General features: G+C 43.6%; 1 protein-coding gene across 2 annotated transcripts in view; it reads left to right on the forward strand.

Annotated features, from left to right (window-relative positions):
- Positions 1-11,154, forward strand: part of LOC114558929 (synaptophysin) — a 23,819-nt gene extending 12,665 nt beyond the window's left edge. For both annotated transcript variants that reach the window (XM_028583232.1, XM_028583231.1), the window contains exons 4-7: positions 2,114-2,312; positions 6,983-7,174; positions 8,494-8,709; positions 11,089-11,154. In XM_028583232.1, the coding sequence (XP_028439033.1) occupies positions 2,114-2,312; positions 6,983-7,174; positions 8,494-8,709; positions 11,089-11,139 (658 nt within the window). In that variant the 3' untranslated portion in view covers positions 11,140-11,154. The remainder of the gene's footprint in view (positions 1-2,113; positions 2,313-6,982; positions 7,175-8,493; positions 8,710-11,088) is intronic.
- Positions 11,155-23,494: the final 12,340 nt, after the last annotated feature.

The raw sequence follows: 23,494 nt of genomic DNA on the forward strand, positions 1-23,494 counted from the left end.
TGGCCGAAATTTGCGTGGTGTTTCGCTGTGTGGAACCCTACCGTTACATTACCTTGCGACTGCGTGTCAATTTACGACATAGCGAGTAGTATGAAAGGCCGAGGTTGGTTGGGGGGGTGGATGGGTCAAACAACACAGGACTTTCACCCAGGAGACCTGGGATCGGGTCCCGTGTGTTACGTTTCCTAAAACCAACCCATTCGCCGTGGGCGGGCTCAGACACCTCCCAAATTGTCACGTGACAGAAAGCTACCATGACCCAAGCTAGGCATGGGGGACGAAAGAAACATACAGTTTAAGCTATGTACACTTCCCACAACTTCAATATTTGGCAACATATCATGAATCAGATAGGTGTTATGTCAGATAGATTGCTGCAGGGCTATACGAAAAATGATATACTACCCCTCTAAATCACAGTGTATGTATCTTTTTCAATAAAACAGATGTTGACAACATTTTCCTTTGGGGACATCATTTGAAATTGGGGAAAAATTTGAAGTTGGAAAAAAAGTAATACATAGCAATATATCGCAGAATATTGCAATATGTTTAAAATCGCAATAATATCGTATCGTGATGATATCGTATCGTGAGGTGATTCCTGCCCCTACGATTATCACAGGACATCGGTGTTTGGCGAAAAATATGGTGGGTCATTTGCGGGGGAGTTTTAACTTGACAAATTACAGACATGGCTGATTCGCACAGGATTAAGGTCACAGACAACCTCCGTAATAATTACAAATGACCAGAGGTCACCAGGTAATACTAATCCCATGCGAATAGGGCTCATGACTCCATGAATAAACAGTACAGTCTTATCTTATTTTACTAAAATTACAAGTCTTTGTGTAAAGGCGCTGACACACCGAGCCGATAATCGGCCATTGGACATTCTAGCGAGGTCGGTGACTCGAGTCTGTTCGGTTCATTTTGGCTGACCTGACATGGCAGTCGGGACTCACCCGGAAGCGATATTACGAATCCCACTATGGCCACGCCAAGACCCGCCCTTCAATAGCATTTATTGGCCAGGCGTCCATGAGAACACAAGGTAACGTAACCCCATTAGTTCAGGTCCTATCTCCTCACCCATCGGTTATCCTAACCTTAACCACTCGAGGTGAAATGCCTAACTCCAACCAATCGAGCTGCTTCGTAGGGCGGGTCTTGGCGTGGCCATAGTGGGATTCGTCATTTTGCCCACATTAGCACCTTCTCTCTGATGATCGGTGAAGCCTGTCGGTCTTACGTTTACACGTGTCTAAAGGCGGTTACACACAGACAGCCAGTCGGACTGGGAAAGTTCACTTTCTACATGAACTAGTTCAAAGTTCAGTTCACAAATTTTAAAATGAACTTAGCTCAGTTCATAGTTCACACCTCAACATTTGGAACTAAGGCAAGGCAAGGCAAGGCAGCTTTATTTATATAGCACATTTCAGCAACAGGGCAATTCAAAGTGCTTTACATAAAACATTAAAGAGCAGTTAAAAAACAATAATAAACAAATTAAAAACATTAAAAGACAAGAATAAAATTGATAGTGCAGTATAAGAATAAAAGTTACAGTGCCGTATAAGAAATTAAAGTTATTAAAATAGATTATTTAAAAAAAAATAAACTAAGTTCACAGTTCCAAAAATGAACTTACTTCATAGCTCTTATTTTCCATATGTTGCTGCTGTCCAGCAATTATTTTATCAGTTTTAACACTGAAACTATGCGTCAGATTTCATCTTCATATCCAATCAGTTCAACGTGCCGTTTCAGGTTTGCTGTGTATGTGTGTGTGTGTGTCTGTGGATGTGTGTGTGTCTGTGGATGTGTGTGTGTGTGTGTGTGTCTGTGGATGTGTGTGTGGTTTGCTGTGGATGGGACTGAAGTGCGGATTTTATTTTTGAAAGCCGGCCGGCAAAAGTTTACACAGAACCAACATTTGTCATAAATCTGGTATAAATGATCATACGAAGCCTCCTTGCTGTCTACGTGTAAGCATGTACGCCTGGCCAATAGCAGTGTGTGAATGCTATTGGAGGGCGGGTCTTTGGCGTGGCCATTGTGGGTAAAAAAAATATCGTGCTAATGTGGCGTCTCTCCCTCTCTCAAGACTTCACCAGGTGTATTTTGACACCCCTACCTGTAAGGGCGAGGACAAGGAGCGCCTCTTCCTGATTGGCGACTACTCCTCCTCGGCGGAGTTCTTCGTCACCATCGGCGTCTTTGCCTTCCTCTACTCCACGGCGGCTGTCGCCATCTACGTCTTGTTCTTCGAGAAGTACAAGGAGAACAACAAGGGGCCGCTCATCGTAAGTTTACCGACCATTGAGAGACAGGTGAACTCTGGGAAACTTGACCAGAGGTGTCAATTCCAGGTCCAGAAAGTAAAAGTCCTGCCATGTGTTTATTCCACCAATGAACTCAGCCAGCTGATTTCACTAATAATTAGTGAAACCAGCTGGCTGAGTTCATTGGTGGAATAAACACATGGCAGGACTTTTACTTTCTGGACCTGGAATTGACACCTCTGAACTTGACCCCTTTGTGGTGGAATTTGCGGAGACACCATGTTGTTGTAGTATGATGAGACAAAGGGAAAGTTTAGACAACATCATACGTTAAAGGTCAGGGAACGAGAATATTCAGCCATCAGTCTTGAATAACCAGACCTGTTCATGCGTGATTATGCTCGTCCCTCTATAGATTCAGGGAATCTAGGCAGCTGTATGATATGGGAATGTTTCGTCTCAGGACTGTCTCTTTTTGGAGGTCAAAGGGCCAGCCACACTTTAGCATACCTCCCAGAGAGAGAGAGACAGGCTGAACTAGGCTTCAGCTTCTAATACCTCCCAGAGAGAGAGAGACAGGCTGAACTAGGCTTCAGCTTCTAATACCTCCCAGAAAGAGAGAGAGACAGGCTGAACTAGGCTTTCTTTTCTAATACCTCCCAGAGAGAGAGAGACAGGCTGAACTAGGCTTCAGCTTCTAATACCTCCCAGAAAGAGAGAGAGACAGGCTGAACTAGGCTTTCTTTTCTAATACCTCCCAGAGAGAGAGACAGGCTGAACTAGGCTTCAGCTTCTAATACCTCCCAGAGAGAGAGAGAGACAGGCTGACCTAGGCTTTCTTTTCTAATACCTCCCAGAGAGAGAGAGAGAGACAGGCTGAACTAGGCTTTCTTTTCTAATATCTCCCAGAGAGAGAGACAGAGACAGGCTGAACTAGGCTTCAGCTTCTAATACCTCCCAGAGAGAGACAGGCTGATCTAGGCTTTCTTTTCTAATACCTCCCAGAGAGAGAGACAGGTTGAACTAGCCTTCAGCTTCTAATACCTCCCAGAGAGAGAGAGACAGGCTGAACTAGGCTTCAGCTTCTAATACCTCCCAGAGAGAGAGACAGGTTGAACTAGGCTTCAGCTTCTAATACCTCCCAGAGAGAGAGAGAGACAGGTTGAACTAGGCTTCAGCTTCTAATACCTCCCAGAGAGAGAGAGACAGGCTGAACTAGGCTTTAGTATCTAAAACTTCCCAGAGAGAGAGAGACAGGCTGACCTAGGCTTTAGTTTTGCATGTTCTCCCCATGTTTGCGTGGGTTTCCTCCGGGTGCTCCGGTTTCCCCCACCATCAAAAACATGTAGTAGGTTCTCCAGTCAGTGCCCTTGATCAAGGCACTGGCTCAGATCTGGAGTTGGTCCCTGGGCGCTGTGATTGGCTGCCCACTGCCCCCCTTGAGGGATGGGTTAAATGCAGAGAAGGAATTTCGCTACATGTACGTGTATGTGACAAATAAAGCTGGACCAGGACCCCTTGGCGGCACTTTTTGATGCTCTGGCCACCTGGCTTGGCTTAATTTTTTAATTCCGCTTGGTTGGGACCCCTTGACTTTCACCTAGGAGAATGGGTTTCGGGTCCCGTGTCACTTAAACGTACATCTTTTAAACCCCACCAGTGATCTTCTCCTAACCCTAACTATGTGGTTTTACCTTGCGCGTTGAAAAACGGCGCTATGGGTATCCTGTTGGCATCATTTTTCAACATGCAGGGTTAAACCACATAGTCAGGGTTAGGAAACGATTGTAGGTGGGGTTAAAACAGGTACGTTTAAGGGACACACAGGACCCAAACCCCGATCTCCTGTGTGAAAGTCAGGTAGGGTTATTAAAGTGGCCATATTCTGCTCATTTTTAGGTTCATAATTGTATTTTGAGGTTGTATCAGAATATGTTAACATGGTTTAATTTAAAAAAAAAAACACCATATTTTTGTTGTACTGCACATTGCTGCAGCTCCTCTTTTCACCCAGTGTTCAGGTCTCTGTTTTAGCTACAGAGTGAGACCTCTCAACTTCTGTAAGATCTTTGTTGTCAGTCGCACATGTTCAGTAGCTAGGTAAGACTACATGCTCAGTAGCTAGGTAAGACTACATGCTCAGTAGCTAGGCAAGACTACATGTTCAGTAGCTAGGCAAGACTACATGCTCAGTAGCTCGGTAAGACTACATGTTCAGTAGCTAGGTAAGACTACATGCTCAGTAGCTATGTAAGACTACATGTTCAGTAGCTAGGTAAGACTACATGTCAGTAGCAGCAAAGCATGCTCAGTGGCTAGGTAAGACTACATGCTCAGTAGCTAGGCAAAGACTACATGCTCAGTAGCTAGGTAAGACCACATGCTCAGTAGCTAGGTAGGACTACATGCTCAGTAGCTAGGTAAGACCACATGTTCAGTAGCTAGGTAAAGACTACATGCTCAGTAGCTAGGTAAGACTACATGCTCAGTAGCTAGGTAAGACTACATGCTCAGTAGCTAGGTAAACTACATGCTCAGTAGCTAGGTAAGACCACATGCTCAGTAGCTAGGTAAGACTACATGCTCAGTAGCCAGGTAAGACTACATGCTCAGTAGCTAGGTAAGACTACATGCTCAGTAGCTAGGTAAGACTACATGCTCAGTAGCTAGGTAAGACATGCTCAGTACATGCTACATGTCAGTAGCTAGGTAAGACTACATGCTCAGTAGCTAGGTAAGACTACATGCTCAGTAGCTAGGTAAGACTACATGCTCAGTAGCTAGGTAAGACTACATGCTCAGTAGCTAGGTAAGGACTACATGCTCAGTAGCTAGGTAAGACTACATGCTCAGTAGCTAGGTAAGGACTACATGCTCAGTAGCTAGGTAAGGACTACATGCTCAGTAGCTAGGTAAGACTACATGCTCAGTAGCCAGGGACCACATGCTCAGTAAGGGACTACATGCTCAGTAGCTAGGTAAGGACTACATGCTCAGTAGCTAGGTAAGGACCACATGCTCAGTAGCCAGGTAAGGACCACATGCTCAGTAGCCAGGTAAGACTACATGCTCAGTAGCTAGGTAAGACTACATGCTCAGTAGCTAGGTAAGACTACATGCTCAGTAGCTAGGTAAGACTACATGCTCAGTAGCTAGGTAAGACTACATGCTCAGTAGCTAGGTAAGACTACATGCTCAGTAGCTAGGTAAGACTACATGCTCAGTAGCCAGGTAAGGACTACATGCTCAGTAGCTAGGTAAGACCACATGCTCAGTAGCTAGGTAAGGACCACATGCTCAGTAGCTAGGTAAGGACTACATGCTCAGTAGCCAGGTAAGACTACATGTTCAGTAGCTAGGTAAGGACTACATGCTCAGTAGCCAGGTAAGACCACATGCTCAGTAGCAGGTAAGGACTACATGCTCAGTAGCTAGGTAAGGACCACATGCTCAGTAGCTAGGTAACACTACATGCTCAGTAGCTAGGTAAGACTACATGCTCAGTAGCTAGGTAAGACTACATGCTCAGTAGCCAGGTAAGACTACATGCTCAGTAGCTAGGTAATGACTACATGCTCAGTAGCTAGGTAAGACTACATGCTCAGTAGCTAGGTAAGGACTACATGCTCAGTAGCTAGGTAAGGACTACATGCTCAGTAGCTAGGTAACACTACATGCTCAGTAGCTAGGTAAAACTACATGCTCAGTAGCTAGGTAAGACTACATGCTCAGTAGCTAGGTAAGACTACATGCTCAGTAGCTAGGTAAGGACTACATGCTCAGTAGCTAGGTAAGGACTACATGCTCAGTAGCTAGGTAAGGACTACATGCTCAGTAGCTAGGTAAGGACTACATGCTCAGTAGCTAGGTAAGACTACATGCTCAGTAGCTAGGTAAGACTACATGCTCAGTAGCTAGGTAAGGACTACATGAGCTAGCTAGCTGTTTCTCCAACTTCAGTCAGTACAAGGCAGGATTAGCCGGGAGACTTCTTCTAAACGAGTGCACACTTCAAACTTTGCGTGGAATACCTGCAGAACAGGGACATGGAAGTAGTTCTATACAATTTATTTTGTAGATTAGAGTGAATTTGTGTGTGTTGTAACAGTGTTTTTCTATTGAGAACGAGCTAGCATGCTAGTGCTAGCATGCTAACAGTTAGCCCCCTAGGCCCCTCGTCTCGGCTAGTGACGTAGAAAGCCGTGCAGATTTTGAACAGCTCACCCGGAAACTGAAGGCAGGACACATTCAGAAACCCGTATCTCACTCAAAACAGCATGTTTTTTTTCAAAGTTTGTATGCATGTGGAAGCACCAGAGACACAAAATAACACCCCAAATCCCAGAAAAAGTGATTTGTTTTTCATAATATGGGCACTTTAAAAGATGTACGTCAGACACTAAGGGCCACTGTCCAAGCGCCAGTATGTCGAAGAGTCGGGAGAGAAAACGACTTGGGAAACATCACTCATAATTGTTATCTTCAAGTCGTTGGTAAAAACCTACTTATTCTCATTAGCGTATTGATTTCCTCTTCGATTGGTCCTTCTTTTGTATACTTGAGTCAGTGTTTTAAGGTTGCTCTTAGCCTTGTTGTTTTTATTTTGTGTTTTTATAAGCACTTTGGTCTGTCTAGCGGCTGTTTAAATGTGCTATATAAATAAACTAACTTGAACTTGTGTGTGTGTTTAGGACCTGGGTGTGACCGCGGTGTTTGCCTTCATGTGGCTGGTGAGTTCGGCGGCCTGGGCCAAAGGTCTTTCCGACGTGAAGAGTGCGACTGACCCCGACAAAGTGATTACTCTGATTGGCGCCTGCGACAATAAGGACAACACATGCCGTGAAGTCCACGACCCTGTCATGTCTGGACTCAACACCTCTGTGGTAAGACTGTCACCTATGCTGCAGCCAGCCACCAGGGGGCGATCAAAATGTTTTTTTTCGCTTCACTTATAAAGTATATGCATCCACCCCCTGTGGTCGGCACCTTGTGATTTCTGTATCCAACGTCAACACTCTTTTGGTACTGACAAAAATGGGTCTGTAGCGCTGAGATTCGAAAACTGTCCAATAACCAAAAATTTAAGAAAAAAAGGGGAAGTTCTCTGCGCTTCTGCAGACCACAACAATCCGGTGCAACCAAGGCAGGACACAACAGCATAAATAGCAAAAAATTGCCGGTGCAACACAGATGTCTTCTTGCTTGATGATTTTATTTTTTAAGGTGCATAACAGTAATGCAATTTTTATAAAAGTAACTGTGTGCACATCCCACCTTCTAGCAGGTGCAGGACAAATGAAAGTACTTAAAACAACCCAGTTGGGTCGAAACGTTGCATTTTATATTGAATATGGGAGTTTAAAGCAGTGTTGCGGGCATAATGCACCTTAAAAAATAAAATCATCAAGCCAGAAGACATCTGCTTTGCACCGGCAATTTTTTGCTATTTAACCAAAAATTTAGTTTTGAAAGTCATATTCATAATGTTGTCGTCTAGTTATGTGATCACATAGTTCCTGATTTCAATCTTTAATTGTCCAGTATAGATTCATTTTTTTATCGCGAGATTAACGTTCTTTTTGGCCTAGCAAACTTTGTAGTTTTTTTCACATGCTGTTGCAACACCTAGTAACGTTAGAAAAACTACAACTACACACCGGATCTAGCTAGACCGGAAACACAACAACAGGCTCGCCGCACACACTTGTTTGGGCTCGCTAAAGAGTAGCAGGCTAACGTTTGAGTGGATGGCGAGCGCAAATCGTGGAGCAAACAACTGATGGCCGAGAAAACAGCTGATGGCCGAGCAAACAGCTGATGGCCGAGCAAACAGCTGATGGCCGAGCAAACAGCTGATGGCCGAGCAAACAGCTGATGACCGAGCACACAGCTGATGGCCGAGCACACAGCTGATGGCCGAGCTCACAGCTGATGGCCGAGCTCACAGCTGATGGCCGAGCTCACAGCTGATGGCCGAGCTCACAGCTGATGGCACAGCACATTTAGAACAGATAAAAATATGCGATTGATTGCGAGTTAACTATGACATTAATGCAATTAATCGCATTTAAATATTTTAATCGTTTGAAGCACTAGTATTATTATATTTTTTGGCATTGTCAGTGAAACTCAGGTATCATATTGACCCGTTATGTTTCTAACTGTGTCTAATAAGAATTTACTTCTTCCTCTCTTCCTCCAGGCTTTTGGTTTTATTAACCTGGTCCTGTGGGTGGGAAACCTGTGGTTCGTCTTTAAGGAGACAGGCATCATCGCTCCCTTCATGCGAGCTCCACCTCCTCAGGAGAAAGCTGCTGCACCAGACGCTTACGGCCAGCAGGGGGCGTACGAACAAGACCCGTACGCCAGCAACCAGGGAGGCTACCAACCCGATTACAGCCAGCAAGGATACAACCAGGTGATCAGCCGAACTGCTAGTTAATAAACACAAAACAGTCTTAAAGGTCCCATGGCATGAACATTTCACTTTATGAGGTTTTTTTAACAATAATATGCGTTCCCCCAGTCTGCCTATGGTCCCCCACTGGCTAGAAATGGTGATAGGTGTAAAAGAGACTTCAGATACAGTATTAGGGGACCACTAAGGTCTACATAAAAGAGACTTCAGATACAGTATTAGGGGACCACTAAGGTCTATATAAAAGAGAATTCAGATACAGTATTAGGGGACCACTAAGGTCTATATAAAAGAGACTTCAGATACAGTTAGGGGACCACTAAGGTCTATATAAAAGAGACTTCAGATACAGTATTAGGGGACCACTAAGGTCTATATAAAAGAGACTTCAGATACAGTATTAGGGGACCACTAAGGTCTATATAAAAGAGACTTCAGATACAGTATTAGGGGACCACTAAGGTCTAAATAAAAGAGACTTCAGATACAGTATTAGGGGACCACTAAGGTCTATATAAAAGAGACTTCAGATACAGTATTAGGGGACCACTAAGGTCTATATAAAAGAGACTTCAGATACAGTATTAGGGGACCACTAAGGTCTATATAAAAGAGACTTCAGATACAGTATTAGGGGACCACTAAGGTCTATATAAAAGAGACTTCAGATACAGTATTAGGGGACCACTAAGGTCTATATAAAAGAGACTTCAGATACAGTATTAGGGGACCACTAAGGTCTATATAAAAGAGACTTCAGATACAGTATTAGGGGACCACTAAGGTCTATATAAAAGAGACTTCAGATACAGTATTAGGGGACCACTAAGGTCTATATAAAAGAGACTTCAGATACAGTATTAGAGGACCACTAAGGTCTATATAAAAGAGACTTCAGATACAGTATTAGGGGACCACTAAGGTCTATATAAAAGAGACTTCAGATACAGTATTAGGGGACCACTAAGGTCTATATAAAAGAGACTTCAGATACAGTATTAGGGGACCACTAAGGTCTATGTAAAAGAGACTTCAGATACAATATTAGGGGACCACTAAGGTCTATATAAAAGAGACTTCAGATACAGTATTAGGGGACCACTAAGGCCTATAAAGATACTTCAGGGCTGTGACTGATTTGATTTGGGTTATAGTTTATAGTTTTGGCTTTTAAAGGGAATGGGAGATGATCTCTGATTGGTTGATTGCATGTTATGCCCAAAACACACGTCTGATTAATGAAGACACTATAAGGACAACCCTTTAGGACCAGGCGCCCGGCGCACAGACCCTTTTTACCGCCGTCAAACTAGCAAAACTGGATTTGGACACGCCCTAAACACACCTGCACCAGGCGCTACACGCTGTGCGTTACTATTGTAATGTTGTTGTTTTTTTTACATTTATTAGCTACAGCTGATATCAGAATCAGCTTGGCCAGGTACGTGAATGCATACAAGGACATTTGAGTCCAGTTTTTCGTTGCTCCCGATAGGCGTTTTAGGACTGGGAAGCTTCGAGGAGCTCATTCGAGAAAAATACACCTTCATGGGATTTTTTTTCTGTTCACATCTTCAATATGAATGCTGAAGCGACATAAGCCGTCCATCGGTTGGTATTTCATTGCGTTCGTAGCCTGGACTTTACTATCTGCGTTTTCTTCCATTTTTTTTTTATCCATTACGAGCGGTTGTTTGCATTTTGCGTTGTTTACACGGCTAACTATAGCCATGGCCAGAAGCATTATGTTTTCAGGTTTTCTGTACTCTCTTATTTACAATAACTTTTGGGTAGAAAACTCCTGCAACCGTGAAAATATTTAACGGCAGTTAGCAAACGGGGAACAACTGGATATTCTCTCATCTCCTTCATCTAAAATGCACGTTTGATGCTTTCATATATCAACACGCTAGCTTGGAGAGCTAATGTACCTGTTGGGCCACAGACTAACGAAAATATCAACACCCAAACTAGCAGTCAGTCCGACAGGCGGAGACATGTTGCTGTTCCCAACGCTAGATTTGGTTTATCAAAGACGCAGCAAAGCAACCCAACACGGGACAGAAAACAATCCCAGCAGAGACCACAGACAGGTCAGACCTCCGTGTTTAACTAGATGTCTCTAAACGTTAAAGTTACAGATGGAAATGACAACAGAAATAAACAAGTTTGCAGATTTCACATATCTCTATAACTCAAATCAACTGTCATTTGTCCACCAGGAAGGGATGTTTGTGTTGGCGCGACGTCATGGTGATTCGGTCTATAGTTGAACACAGTTCTTTGGACTATTTTGAGGAGATCGAAATAGACCAACGGCTCAAAAAAAGCTGCAACAGTTGCTGTGAATCATGCTGTTTGCTGTTGTGTTTCCTCCAGGATGCAGAGTACGGTCAGGGGGCGCCCACCTCCTTCGCCAATCAGATGTGAACTGACAGGAAGCAGGTTAGTCACACAGGAAGTGGAACCAATCCCTGCCTGATTGCCTGATTGCCTGATTCATTTAAGTCCTTTTAAATTACAACTTTGGTGACATTCTATATACTTCATGTTCAGATTCAAACCAATTTGAAAATGTAGCTACTAATAAGTACTGTGTGTGTATCACAGCCTGAACATTAAAAACCCATCAGGGGCGTCTGGGTAGCTCACCTGGTAGAGCAGGCGCCCATATGCAAATGCTTAGTCCTAGACGCAGTGCCTCAGGGTTTGAGTCCGACCTGTGGCCATTTGCTGCATGTCTTCCCCCTCTCTCTATCTCTCCCCCCTTTCCTGCTGTCCTATCTATTAAAGGCTAAAATGCCCAAAAATATCTTAAAGTGAGCCACACTGTTGCCCAGGCTGACATGTTTCTTCATCACTGAACACACACACACTGTAGTTTATTCTGCCACAAATACTCACTAAAGTGCACCAAATGTGGATTAATCCGCCGCTGAAAGTAGTCCCCAAGAAAGTCACTATTTCCTCCTGTTTGAATAAAACTACAGATGTAAACACAAATATGTTGTTTCATCTGCAGTACGTTAGCTGTGTGTTGTGTTTTCTGCAGACAAAGGGTCAGTATGTATGGGACTTTTGATACTGCGGCTTCTCTGCCGTTATCACTACCGCGCAGACTCTGTCTCCAAAATTACCAGATGGCAGCGCCTGGATCTGGAAAGATTTTGGCTTCTCTTTGTACAGTGGGAGGAAGTGGAGACGCTTCATCCAATCCTAAAATACAGGCTGTGGTCCGAAGCTATACAATGTGACTCCGCAGATGAATTGGAAAGTTAATTTGTCACATTATCGTTAAGTTTTTATTCATTAGTGGAAAATAGAAAGCGTATTGTAATTCTTGTTACATTCAGTTGTAACTGAGAGTGGGTCTGGGGAAGCTTCATTCACAGCCCATTTCCAACGGGGCGTCACCAACGGACGCCGCTCAAATGCCTCTGGGCGCGATTGGATAGACCTTCAACCAATCAGAGCAAAGATCAGGGTGACGCTGCGCTTCGGTGGCCGTCATACTGAGTTGTAGAGCCCGCCTCAACGGTTGTGATTGGTGTAGAGCCCTCCTCAACGGTTGTGATTGGTGTAGAGCCCTCCTCAACGGTTGTGATTGGTGGAGAGCCCGCCTCAACGGTTGTGATTGGTGTAGAGCCCTCCTCAACGGTTGTGATTGGTGTAGAGCCCTCCTCAACGGTTGTGATTGGTCTAGAGCCTGCCTCAACGGTTGTGATTGGTGTAAAGCCCGCCTCAACGGTTGTGATTGGTGGAGAGCCCTCCTCAACGGTTGTGATTGGTGTAGAGCCCGCCTCAACGGTTGTGATTGGTGTAGAGCCCGCCTCAACGGTTGTGATTGGTGTAGAGCCCTCCTCAACGGTTGTGATTGGTGTAGAGCCCTCCTCAACGGTTGTGATTGGCGGAGAGCCCTCCTCAACGGTTGTGATTGGTGTAGAGCCCTCCTCAACGGTTGTGATTGGTGTAGAGCCCGCCTCAACGGTTGTGATTGGTGGAGAGCCCTCCTCAACGGTTTTGATTGTTGCCTCGATTTGGAAAAATTGGAAATGGGTTTCAATGGGCTCTTGGCCAAATGGACTTGCAGAGCAAATTTCAAATTTGCCGGAAGTTCGTCAGGCTGTTTTACATGACCTGAATCAAATTCGGAATATTGTCATATTTGGAATAATGGTGGAATATTAAGGCTAATTTATGCTTCTGCGTCGAATCGACGGCGTACCCCTGCAGACCCCTATGTGTCGCCGCGAACCCCTCTCCGAGCCCTGCGCCGTAGCTCGACGTGCACCTTCAAAAATGTGTAACTTTGCGCCGAGGCGACGCAGGCCGCAAGGACTGCGATTGGTCGACTGGTCCTGTGTGTTGACAGTCTTTGTTTCAAGCAGCCCACTGTGGGGAGTAGCAACATGCTAGTTCACTGACATCAGCTCTGCAAATAAACTCAGACATATTTTGGTTACAATGACAGGGTTATCCGCTTGTTAAGTGTCTTATATGTCAGTAACGTTTTGAAATTACCACTTCGCCAGCAAGCAGTACTTTGCCAGATTGGATTGCTTTGCATTTGCTCGGCATATCCATCTGGGAACTTTCCTTGGAGAACTTTTGTGAAGGGGCGAAAATCCTGGTTAGCTGATTGGATAAACCATCTGTCTATCACCACCTATAGTTGGTGATAGACGGGCCAAATTGTTGCTGAAACCAGTTGGGAGAAGAGCAGAAACATCTTTTCCTCCGAGAAAAGCCTCCAGTGCCGTTTTTTTGCTCTTCTTTCAATGAAGGAATACTTTCTAATTCGGATAAAACGTTCATCTCATCCGTGGAAGCCGCCACGTTGTTTAGACTGAACAGTCGCTTCTCGTTGGCATCACACCTAAACCCGCCTCAAAACCAACGCTGATTGGTCGGTCGTTTGGCGAACGGCTCCAAATATATTCCATCTCAAGATGCCAGACTGATCTGCGAGTGGAAAACTGGAGCTCGCCAGATCAGGACGGTCTCACGAGGCTAGTACTTTGTGGGCAGTTGTGCTAAAGTTTGCTAGCTAACATAACATAAACTGGCTGGCAGACAGCCAGTTTATGTTATGTACAACTGACATGACTACGTGTCATATTTACATGATTGTCTTTTCTTCACAGAAAACACCGGAGTAAACCACCAGTGGGTCGCCTGCAAACTACCCACAATGCAACACTCCTGTCTGTCTGCAAGTCAATGGGGGAGGGGAGGGTTAAACGAGGGTTGGGGTTTTAAATGTTCACTATAAATCAATCGATGTGTAAAGGATAAAAAAAAAGAGAGTTATAAATAACAAATGCACAACTTGAACCAAGCACCAAAACAGCAACAACAACAACAACAACAACTCTGACGAATAGAAACCTTCCGAAACCAAGTGACGATGTTGAAAAGAGTTATTCATATTAATCTGTGGAGAGAATGTATGTTTGTGTTGTATAGATATCACTTTGAACAGATATATATAATATAGACTCTACTGTTTCTTCATGTTTCCTATTGAACCCAATGATCCAACCCCCCCACCCTCGTCGTATGCCACCTCCCCCGAGGATCCAACCCAATCTCACGGAAGTTCGTGAAATGGTCACATTATGTAATCTATTGATACGTGTTCACGTTGGGTTGTTTTGTCGTTTTTCGTGGTGGCCAGCACGAAAATGTAAACTAGTGTATGTCAATGGGAAGCATATGTCGTGGTCACAGCACGACTACGGTAGCGAGTAGTATTAAATGCCGAAAAATCTGCTTAAGGAGGTTGGTTGGTGGTGGTGGTTGGGTCAAACAATTCAGGACTTTCACGCCGGAGGCCGGGGATCGCGTCCCGCGTGTGGCGTTTTGTTTCCCCGTTAACCGTCCCGTTATTGTCGCGCGTTCCCCCGCTGCCGTCTCCCGGCGTGTTTGGCGCCCTTTCCCCATTTGTTGGAGCCATTTAATTGGCAATCAGCGTGTGACGCTGGGGGTGGAAAAGTTGATTTAAATGTGGCCTAATTGCTTCAGCTGTGTTGCGCAAGATCCCCAGGTTACGTGTATGATAACGTGGTGAGATTAGAAGAAGAATTATTATTTTGTTTTATTATTTTGCTGTTTACTTAAAATAAACGGATTGCCATATCCAACTTTAAGTTTGAACTCTTGGACAAGTTATTCATTGGCAATTGTTTGTTTAAAAAACACGCATCTACACCGATGCCACGTGTAAATTACAGACCAAACAAAGGAACAAATGTGCGCCAACACCGTTGTTTTTTTCCTAAACCCAACCTCCGCCATCGCGTTATTGTCGCGCATCCCCTGTGGCCGTGTCCTGCCGTGCGAGGCGTTTGCTCCCTATAGACCATTTCGTGCTGGCAACCACGAAACCCCCCCGACAAAAACGCCCCCGTCAACACGTATCAATAGATTAAAAATAACGTGACCATTTCTGGTGGTGAGACCGTGTTGGATGGATCAGCTTTACATCGGCCAATCACGAAGCTGTTCAGACTGGGTTCACACACCGGACACCAATCAGATCCAAACCAGTGTCAAACTGGAGCCAAAAAACGTCAACCTCTGCGTCCGCCCAAACATCACCTCCCAGCTGTTTTGCCGTTTGTCTTGCTGCATGTAAATATCAACACAGGAAGTGATGTCACTCTGGAGACGCAGTAAACCCAGTCTGGACTTCATGGCTTCATGGTGGCGGCGGCTGGAAACTGGATCCAAAATGGCTCCCGTCATTACAGTTTGTGTGTTTGATTAATGGGCCGTCTGTTACATTCCTGCTGCACCTCTCGGATCACTGCGACTGTGGAGGGCAGAAAACGTCCGTCTGAATATTATTATTATGATTTATTGTGACTTATTAATACTTGTTATTGGCACAATTTGTTATATCATTATTATTATTGATAATTGCAGCGGGTTTAAATTCGGAGAGACAGAGAGGAGGCTGCATCGAACAAATAAATGCAAATTTTGAAAAAAGTTAGCTAAGCGTGTTAGCTGGAGACAGATTTAGTCAAAGAGGTACAAAATGTATATTATACGAATATTCAAGGTGGAAACTTTCCACCGAGAATTAATCGGGAATAAAGCTCCGGCTGTATTAAATACAAACCATAGAAACAGACCTTTTACCATCATAAGCAGACCGAACTGTAAACTTTCTAATAGAAATGACAAATCAGCTTTAAATGAATGAGTCGGCTTATTAAATATCGTATTGGACTTACAAAAAAAAAACACATTTCCTCCAAAATAAGGGATCGAAACCAACCTGTATCTTCTTCCAGGTTTCTGTGTGTCAGTTAGTTCAAAGTCATTTGATGAAACTAAGGTTTCACGATTTAGATTATAAATCGAAAATGAGGAGCAGGATCGGCGAGTCCCCCCCAGTATTATTTTCTCTCTCCAGCCTTGCCTACTTGCCCACTTCCAAAGAAAAAGAAGCTTAAATCACTGGGTAACGCAGCTAAAGACACAGGGTTACGTTAGCTTAGTGGCTGGTAGCATGCAGCTAAAGACACAGGGTAATGTTAGTTTAGTGGCTGATAGCATGCAGCTAAAGACACGGGGTAACGTTGGTTTAGTGTCTGATAGCATGCAGCTAAAGACACAGGGTAATGTTAGTTTAGTGGCTGATAGCATGCAGCTAAAAACACGGGGTAACGTTAGTTTAGTGGCTGGTGGCCTGCAGCTAAAGACACAGGGTAACGTTAGTTTAGTGGCTGATAGCATGCAGCTAAAGACACAGGGTAACGTTAGCTTAGCGGTAGCCTAAAGCTGCTCTTTTCCAGACACCGTGGCCACTGCCGGAGTCAGAGATGACGGAGAAACAACAGAACTGTAAAATCCTCCCACTTCCCTGAAGTCACCGTGTGGCAACATTTAGCCTTCCCCGTGAGAGAGTTATGGAAAGAAAACAACGAAGGTTAGGCATGTGGGCTCCGACGGGACTCCATGGTGCGTTCATGTGCACCTTGTTAAGCTAACGGTGCATTTAATTGCGCCTCGTAAACTCTGAGAAACTGAAACTGTTGTTGCAAAGTGACTTTCTGCCCTCTAGTGGCTCTTATTGTGGCATTGTCATCACTGCTGAATACAAACGACTACAACGACTATAAGTGCACATTTGCAAGCGATCAACTCGGCCAAATCCCCAAAAGTTCCCAAGCTTCCCTTAAACTTTTAGTTTAAGTTCTTGTGTTTAAATCTTCAGACGGACGTTTGTTTGTTTGTTTGTTTATATGTCTTCTCTCCTAGGCTCTCAGCCAATCAGCAGCTGCCATGAGCTGTTTTTCTGGAAAAGTTTGTGGGTCTGAAAAAAACAAACGTGACGCTTCTTCTTCTTAGGGTTGTTTTTTTTTTTTTTGGGAAAGTGAGACAGTTTTTGGCGTCGATATCTTCCTCCGCATGGTGACGTGTTTCCTGCTTGTGTTGTACAGTAACTGATGATCAGTGTGATTCTACTTCCTGTTCTCCTGTACAGGTGTGTGTGTCTGTGTGTGTGTGTGTATGTGTGTATGTGTGTGTCATTACCTGTCCATACTTTTTTTTGTTACCCTTTTCTCTTCATCACTCTTTCCTTTCTGTACTGTATTTTTTCTTCCGTTTTATTTATGTGTGTGTGTGTGTCTGTGTGTGTGTGTGACTGTGTGTGTGTGTGTGTGTGTGTGTGTGTGTGTGTGTGTGTGTGTGTGTGTGTGTGTGTGTGTGTGTGTGTCATTACCTGTCCATACTCTTTTTACCCTTTTCTCTTCATCACTCTTTGCTTTCTCTACTGTATTTTTTCTTCCGTTTTACTATCTTAATTTCTTTTCTTTATCCTGTCTTCTTTTTCTTCTTCTTCTTCTCTTCAACATCTTTCCTCCTCTTCTCCCTCTCTCTTTTTTCTCCTCCTCCTCCTCTTCCTCCTCCTCTTCCTCCTCGTTCTTCTTCGTGACTCTCCTCTCTCTGTCTCTGTGACGTAACTTCCTGTGTGATGATATTCTTATTCAGCATCAGTAACCATGGCGACGGTGTTGACAGTGATGATGTGTGTGTGTGTGTGTGTGTGTGTGACTTGTTGCTATGGAGACGCCCCCCCCCTCCTCCCCCTCCTCCCCCTGCTGTGTTTATTCAATGGAAAGTTTCAATAAACTACAAAGTGGTCCGAGTCTGTGCATCTGTTTACTGAGAGACTGATTGAACGAGTGAAAAAAAAAACGAGCAAAGGAATGAATGAGCTCATAAACAAATGAATGAATGAACCCATTAATTAATGAGGTCATCCTACATAATCACAGGTGATGAATAGGTCACTAATTAATGACGTAATCCTACATAAACACAGGTGATGAATAAGTCACCAATTAATGACGTCATCCTACATAAACACAGGTGATGAATAAGTCACCAATTAATGACGTCATCCTACATAAACACAGGTGATGAATAAGTCACCAATTAATGACGTCATCCTACATAAACAGGTGATGAATAAGTCACCAATTAATGACGTCGTCCTACATAAACAGGTGATGAATAAGTCACCAATTAATGACGTCATCCTACATAAACAGGTGATGAATAAGTCACCAATTAATGACGTCATCCTACATAAACACAGGTGATGAATAAGTCACCAATTAATGACGTCATCCTACATAAACACAGGTGATGAATAAGTCAATTAATGACGTCATCCTACATAAACAGGTGATGAATAAGTCACCAATTAATGACGTCATCCTACATAAACAGGTGATGAATAAGTCACCAATTAATGACGTCATCCTACATAAACACAGGTGATGAATAAGTCACCAATTAATGACGTCATCCTACATAAACACAGGTGATGAATAAGTCACCAATTAATGACGTCATCCTACATAAACAGGTGATGAATAAGTCACCAATTAATGACGTCATCCTACATAAACAGGTGATGAATAAGTCACCAATTAATGACATCATCCTATATAAACACAGGTGATGAATGAGTCAATTAATGACGTCATCCTACATAAACAGGTGATGAATAAGTCACCAATTAATGACATCATCCTACATAAACACAGGTGATGAATAAGTCACCAATTAATGACGTCATCCTACATAAACACAGGTGATGAATAAGTCACCAATTAATGACGTCATCCTACATAAACACAGGTGATGAATAAGTCACCAATTAATGACGTCATCCTACATAAACAGGTGATGAATAAGTCACCAATTAATGACGTTGTCCTACATAAACAGGTGATGAATAAGTCACCAATTAATGACGTCATCCTACATAAACAGGTGATGAATAAGTCACCAATTAATGACGTCATCCTACATAAACACAGGTGATGAATAAGTCACCAATTAATGACGTCATCCTACATAAACACAGGTGATGAATAAGTCAATTAATGACGTCATCCTACATAAACAGGTGATGAATAAGTCACCAATTAATGACATCATCCTACATAAACAGGTGATGAATAAGTCACCAATTAATGACGTCATCCTACATAAACACAGGTGATGAATAAGTCACCAATTAATGACGTCATCCTACATAAACAGGTGATGAATAAGTCACCAATTAATGACATCATCCTACATAAACAGGTGATGAATAAGTCACCAATTAATGACGTCATCCTACATAAACAGGTGATGAATAAGTCACCAATTAATGACATCATCCTATATAAACACAGGTGATGAATGAGTCAATTAATGACGTCATCCTACATAAACAGGTGATGAATAAGTCACCAATTAATGACATCATCCTACATAAACACAGGTGATGAATAAGTCACCAATTAATGACGTCATCCTACATAAACACAGGTGATGAATAAGTCACCAATTAATGACGTCATCTTACATAAACACAGGTGATGAATAAGTCACCAATTAATGACGTCATCCTACATAAACAGGTGATGAATAAGTCACCAATTAATGACGTCATCCTACATAAACACAGGTGATGAATAAGTCACCAATTAATGTCATCCTACATAAACAGTTGATGAATAAGTCACCAATTAATGACGTCATCCTACATAAACACAGGTGATGAATAAGTCACCAATTAATGACGTCATCCTACATAAACACAGGTGATGAATAAGTCACCAATTAATGTCATCCTACATAAACAGGTGATGAATAAGTCACCAATTAATGACGTCATCCTACATAAACACAGGTGATGAATAAGTCAACAATTAATGACGTCATCCTACATAAACAGGTGATGAATAAGTCACCAATTAATGACGTCATCCTACATAAACAGGTGATGAATAAGTCACCAATTAATGACGTCATCCTACATAAACAGGTGATGAATAAGACGGATGACAGAATGAACAGACAACTGATGATGTCTGATGTCTCGATACAAATCTGTTCATATTCCTCTTCCACTTTCCTCCCACTCCCCTCTCTCTCCCGTCATCTCCTCCCTTTCTCCTCCTCCCTTTCTCTCTTTCTTTTGTGTCTTTTATTCGTGCAAAATAAAAAACTGAAATATACGATAACGTAACAAACACACCCCTCTGGGATTTGTGAAAGAAACCGATACATTCAAATGATGACAGCTGTTCATGCTCGCCACAAATTTACAAATTAACATAAATATTTCCTTCCTTCCTTCCTTCCCTCTTCTCACTCTTCTCCTGAATCTCTCCTCCCTCTCTTCTCCCTCTCCTTCTTCCCTCTTCTCACTCTTCTCCTGTATCTCTCTTCTCCCTCTCTATCCTCCCCTTTTCTCACTCATCTCCTCCCTCCCTCCTCCCTCTCTCCCCTCCCTCCATCCTCCCCCTCTACCCCTCTTTCTCTTACCTTTCTCCTCTCCCTACATCCGCCCCTCTTCTCACTCATCCCCTCCCTCTCTCCTCTTCTCACTCATCTCCTCCCTCTCTCTTCTCCCTCTCCATTTTCCCCTCTTCTCCCTCATCTCCTCCCTCTCTCCTCCCTCTCTCCCCTCCCTCCATCCTCCCCCTCTACCCCTCTTTCTCTTACCTTTCTCCTCTCCCTACATCCGCCCCTCTTCTCACTCATCCCCTCCCTCTCTCCTCTTCTCACTCATCTCCTCCCTCTCTCCCCTCCCTCCGTCCTCCCTCTCTAGTCCCTCTCTTCTCTTCTCCCTCTCTCCATCCTCTCCTCTTCTCCCTCATCTCCTCCTCTCTTCACTCTACCTGAGTTTTACAGGTTGAAGAAACTGTTTCAGAGGATCAAAATAGAGCTTTTAAATGATGGAGACAGTGAGGAAATGTAGGTCCGTCTGTTTGCTGTTGGTCTTAATTTTTGTGTTTTTTTTTTGTGTGTCTCTCCTCACATCTGACATAATGAGTAATTTTAAAATATCCACTCTTAATATAAATGGTGGCAGAGATGTGAAGAAGAGGGCTTGCCTTGTTGAGTTTTTAAAACTTAAAGGAGTAAATATTGCAATGTTGCAAGAAACGCACAGCGACACTTTAAATGAGACAGACTGGAGGAGGGAATGGGATGGGGGGGTGGTTTTAACCCCTTGACGCCTGAATTTATTCACAATTATATAAACAAAATATTATGTGTGTTTCTGGCTCCAAGTTGATGCTAAATTAAGTTGAGATTGTTAATTTGTCTATAGCATATGGAATAGATATAAATGTAGGTATGATGCAAATTAGCGACAACAGGCATTAATGGTAAAATTCTTTACAAAATGGTAAAATTAATAAAACACACAGTAGATTTCATTTATGTCACAAAGTTGTTAGAACTTCTAAACTGTAAATGACAAATACATGGATCTTGACAACGGCAAGAAAGAAAACACTCTCCTACTCCCTAACATTGACAGTAGTTTCTTTAGGGTTAGGGTTAGGTGTAGGGGCAGGGTTAGGGGTAGGGTTAGGTTTAGGGGTAGGATTAGGTGTAGGGGGAGGGTTAGGGGTAGGGTTAGGTTTAGGGGTAGGATTAGGTGTAGGGGGAGGGTTAGGAGTAGGGTTAGGGTTAATTTTGCTTACGTGAAACGGATATATCTCCCACTCCGACCGGTCCTACGAGAAACCAGTGCATGCAAAAGGTTAGGTATGTATCGCATGTAAACAAACCGGCATTGGGAGGAATGCACCCACGCTATCTCGCCTGCAGTCGGAATGGAAGGGGTTTGATGCAAATTAGCGACAGTCGGCATTAAGGGGTTAAGTCATTTTAGCAGCATCAGCGGAGGAGTAGCAATCCTATTTGCATGGAAACTTTTTACCAAAGTCCCACACTGTAGACGAAAGAATAAAGGGCCGACTCTTAGTAGTCAGAGCCCAGTATGAAGTTTTTAATCTGGTTTTTATAAACGTATACGCTCCAAACTCAGGACCTGATAGAGTTCTTTTTTTAAATGAACTCAGTACGGTTTTAAGTGAGTGTGAACCAGAGGAGTTTTGGATTTTAATTGTACACATGATGATGCTGTTTTAGATCGGAACCATAACGAACCACATGCTGCCTCTAAACGAGCTATGCAGAGGCTGATGGAGACACAGTCTCTCAGACGTCTGGAGAGACCACCATGCACTGCAGAGACAGTACACCTGGGTCCACAGCAGAGACAGTACACATGGGTCCACAGCAGAGACAGTACACATGGGTCCACAGCAGAGACAGTACACCTGGGTCCACAGCAGAGACAACCGGTTAACTATGGCTAGACTAGACAGATTTTATTGTTTTAAGCACCATTTTAATGTTTTTAAAGGGTGTAGTATATTGCCAGTCGGTTTTTCTGATCATTCATATGTGTATTGTGATGTTGACATTGCCAATATAAAACCTAGATCTGCGTATTGGCATTTTAATACGGCTTTGCTTTTAGATGCACATTTTAGAGATGTTTTTATTTTTTTTTGGAAAGGTTTTAGGGACAGAAGGAGAGATTTTAGTTCCCTGAGGCAGTGGTGGGACATTGGGAAGGTTGAAATCAGGCAGCTTTGTCAGCAGTACACTCTCAATGTTTCTCGAGACATTGCCAAGTCTATGAACGATCTGGAGATATCTATAGTGGACATGCAGAGTTCTGCAGAGTCCACAGGAAATCCAGGCTGTACTGAAGACCTCAAGTCTAAAAAAGCCGTCTTGGCAGACCTGCTGGGCATGAGAGCACAGGGGGCACTGATCCGGTCCCGGTTCCAGACTACTGCTTTAATGGACTCGCCAACTAAGTTGTTTTTTAGTTTGGAGAAGAAGAATGGCCAGAGCCGGATGATCCATGCTCTGAGATCAGCAGGAGGACAGCCGTTAACAACAGCTTCCCAGATCCGACAGAGAGCTGTGGAGTTCTACGCAGACCTCTACAGCACAGAGGACACAGAGGATGACGAGGCTTTCACCAGGTTCTGCAGAGACCTGCCCACTGTTTCTGGGGACGACAATGAGGAGCTGGAGGGGCCCCTGATGGAGGAAGAGATTTTTAGAGCTCTACAAAGCATGCAGGGGGGGGGGGAAGGCCCCTGCGATTGATGGTCTCCCTCCAGAGTTTTACAAAACTTTCTGGGACATAATGAAAATGGACATTTTAGATGTTTTTATGGAAAGTTTTGATGCTGTTCCCTTCCGCAGAGTTGCAGGAGGGCGGTGCTGACTCTCCTCCCGAAGAAAGGGGACCTACAGGACATTAAGAACTGGAGGCCGGTGTGCAGACTACAAGATGCTGTCCAAAGTCCTGGCATCCAGGCTGAAGCTGGTGTTGGACCGGGTCATTCATAGGACACAAACATACCGTGTGCCTGGCAGGTCC

The sequence above is a fragment of the Perca flavescens genome, chromosome 7 (assembly GCF_004354835.1).
Source record: "Perca flavescens isolate YP-PL-M2 chromosome 7, PFLA_1.0, whole genome shotgun sequence".
Taxonomy (NCBI): Eukaryota; Metazoa; Chordata; class Actinopteri; order Perciformes; family Percidae; genus Perca; species Perca flavescens.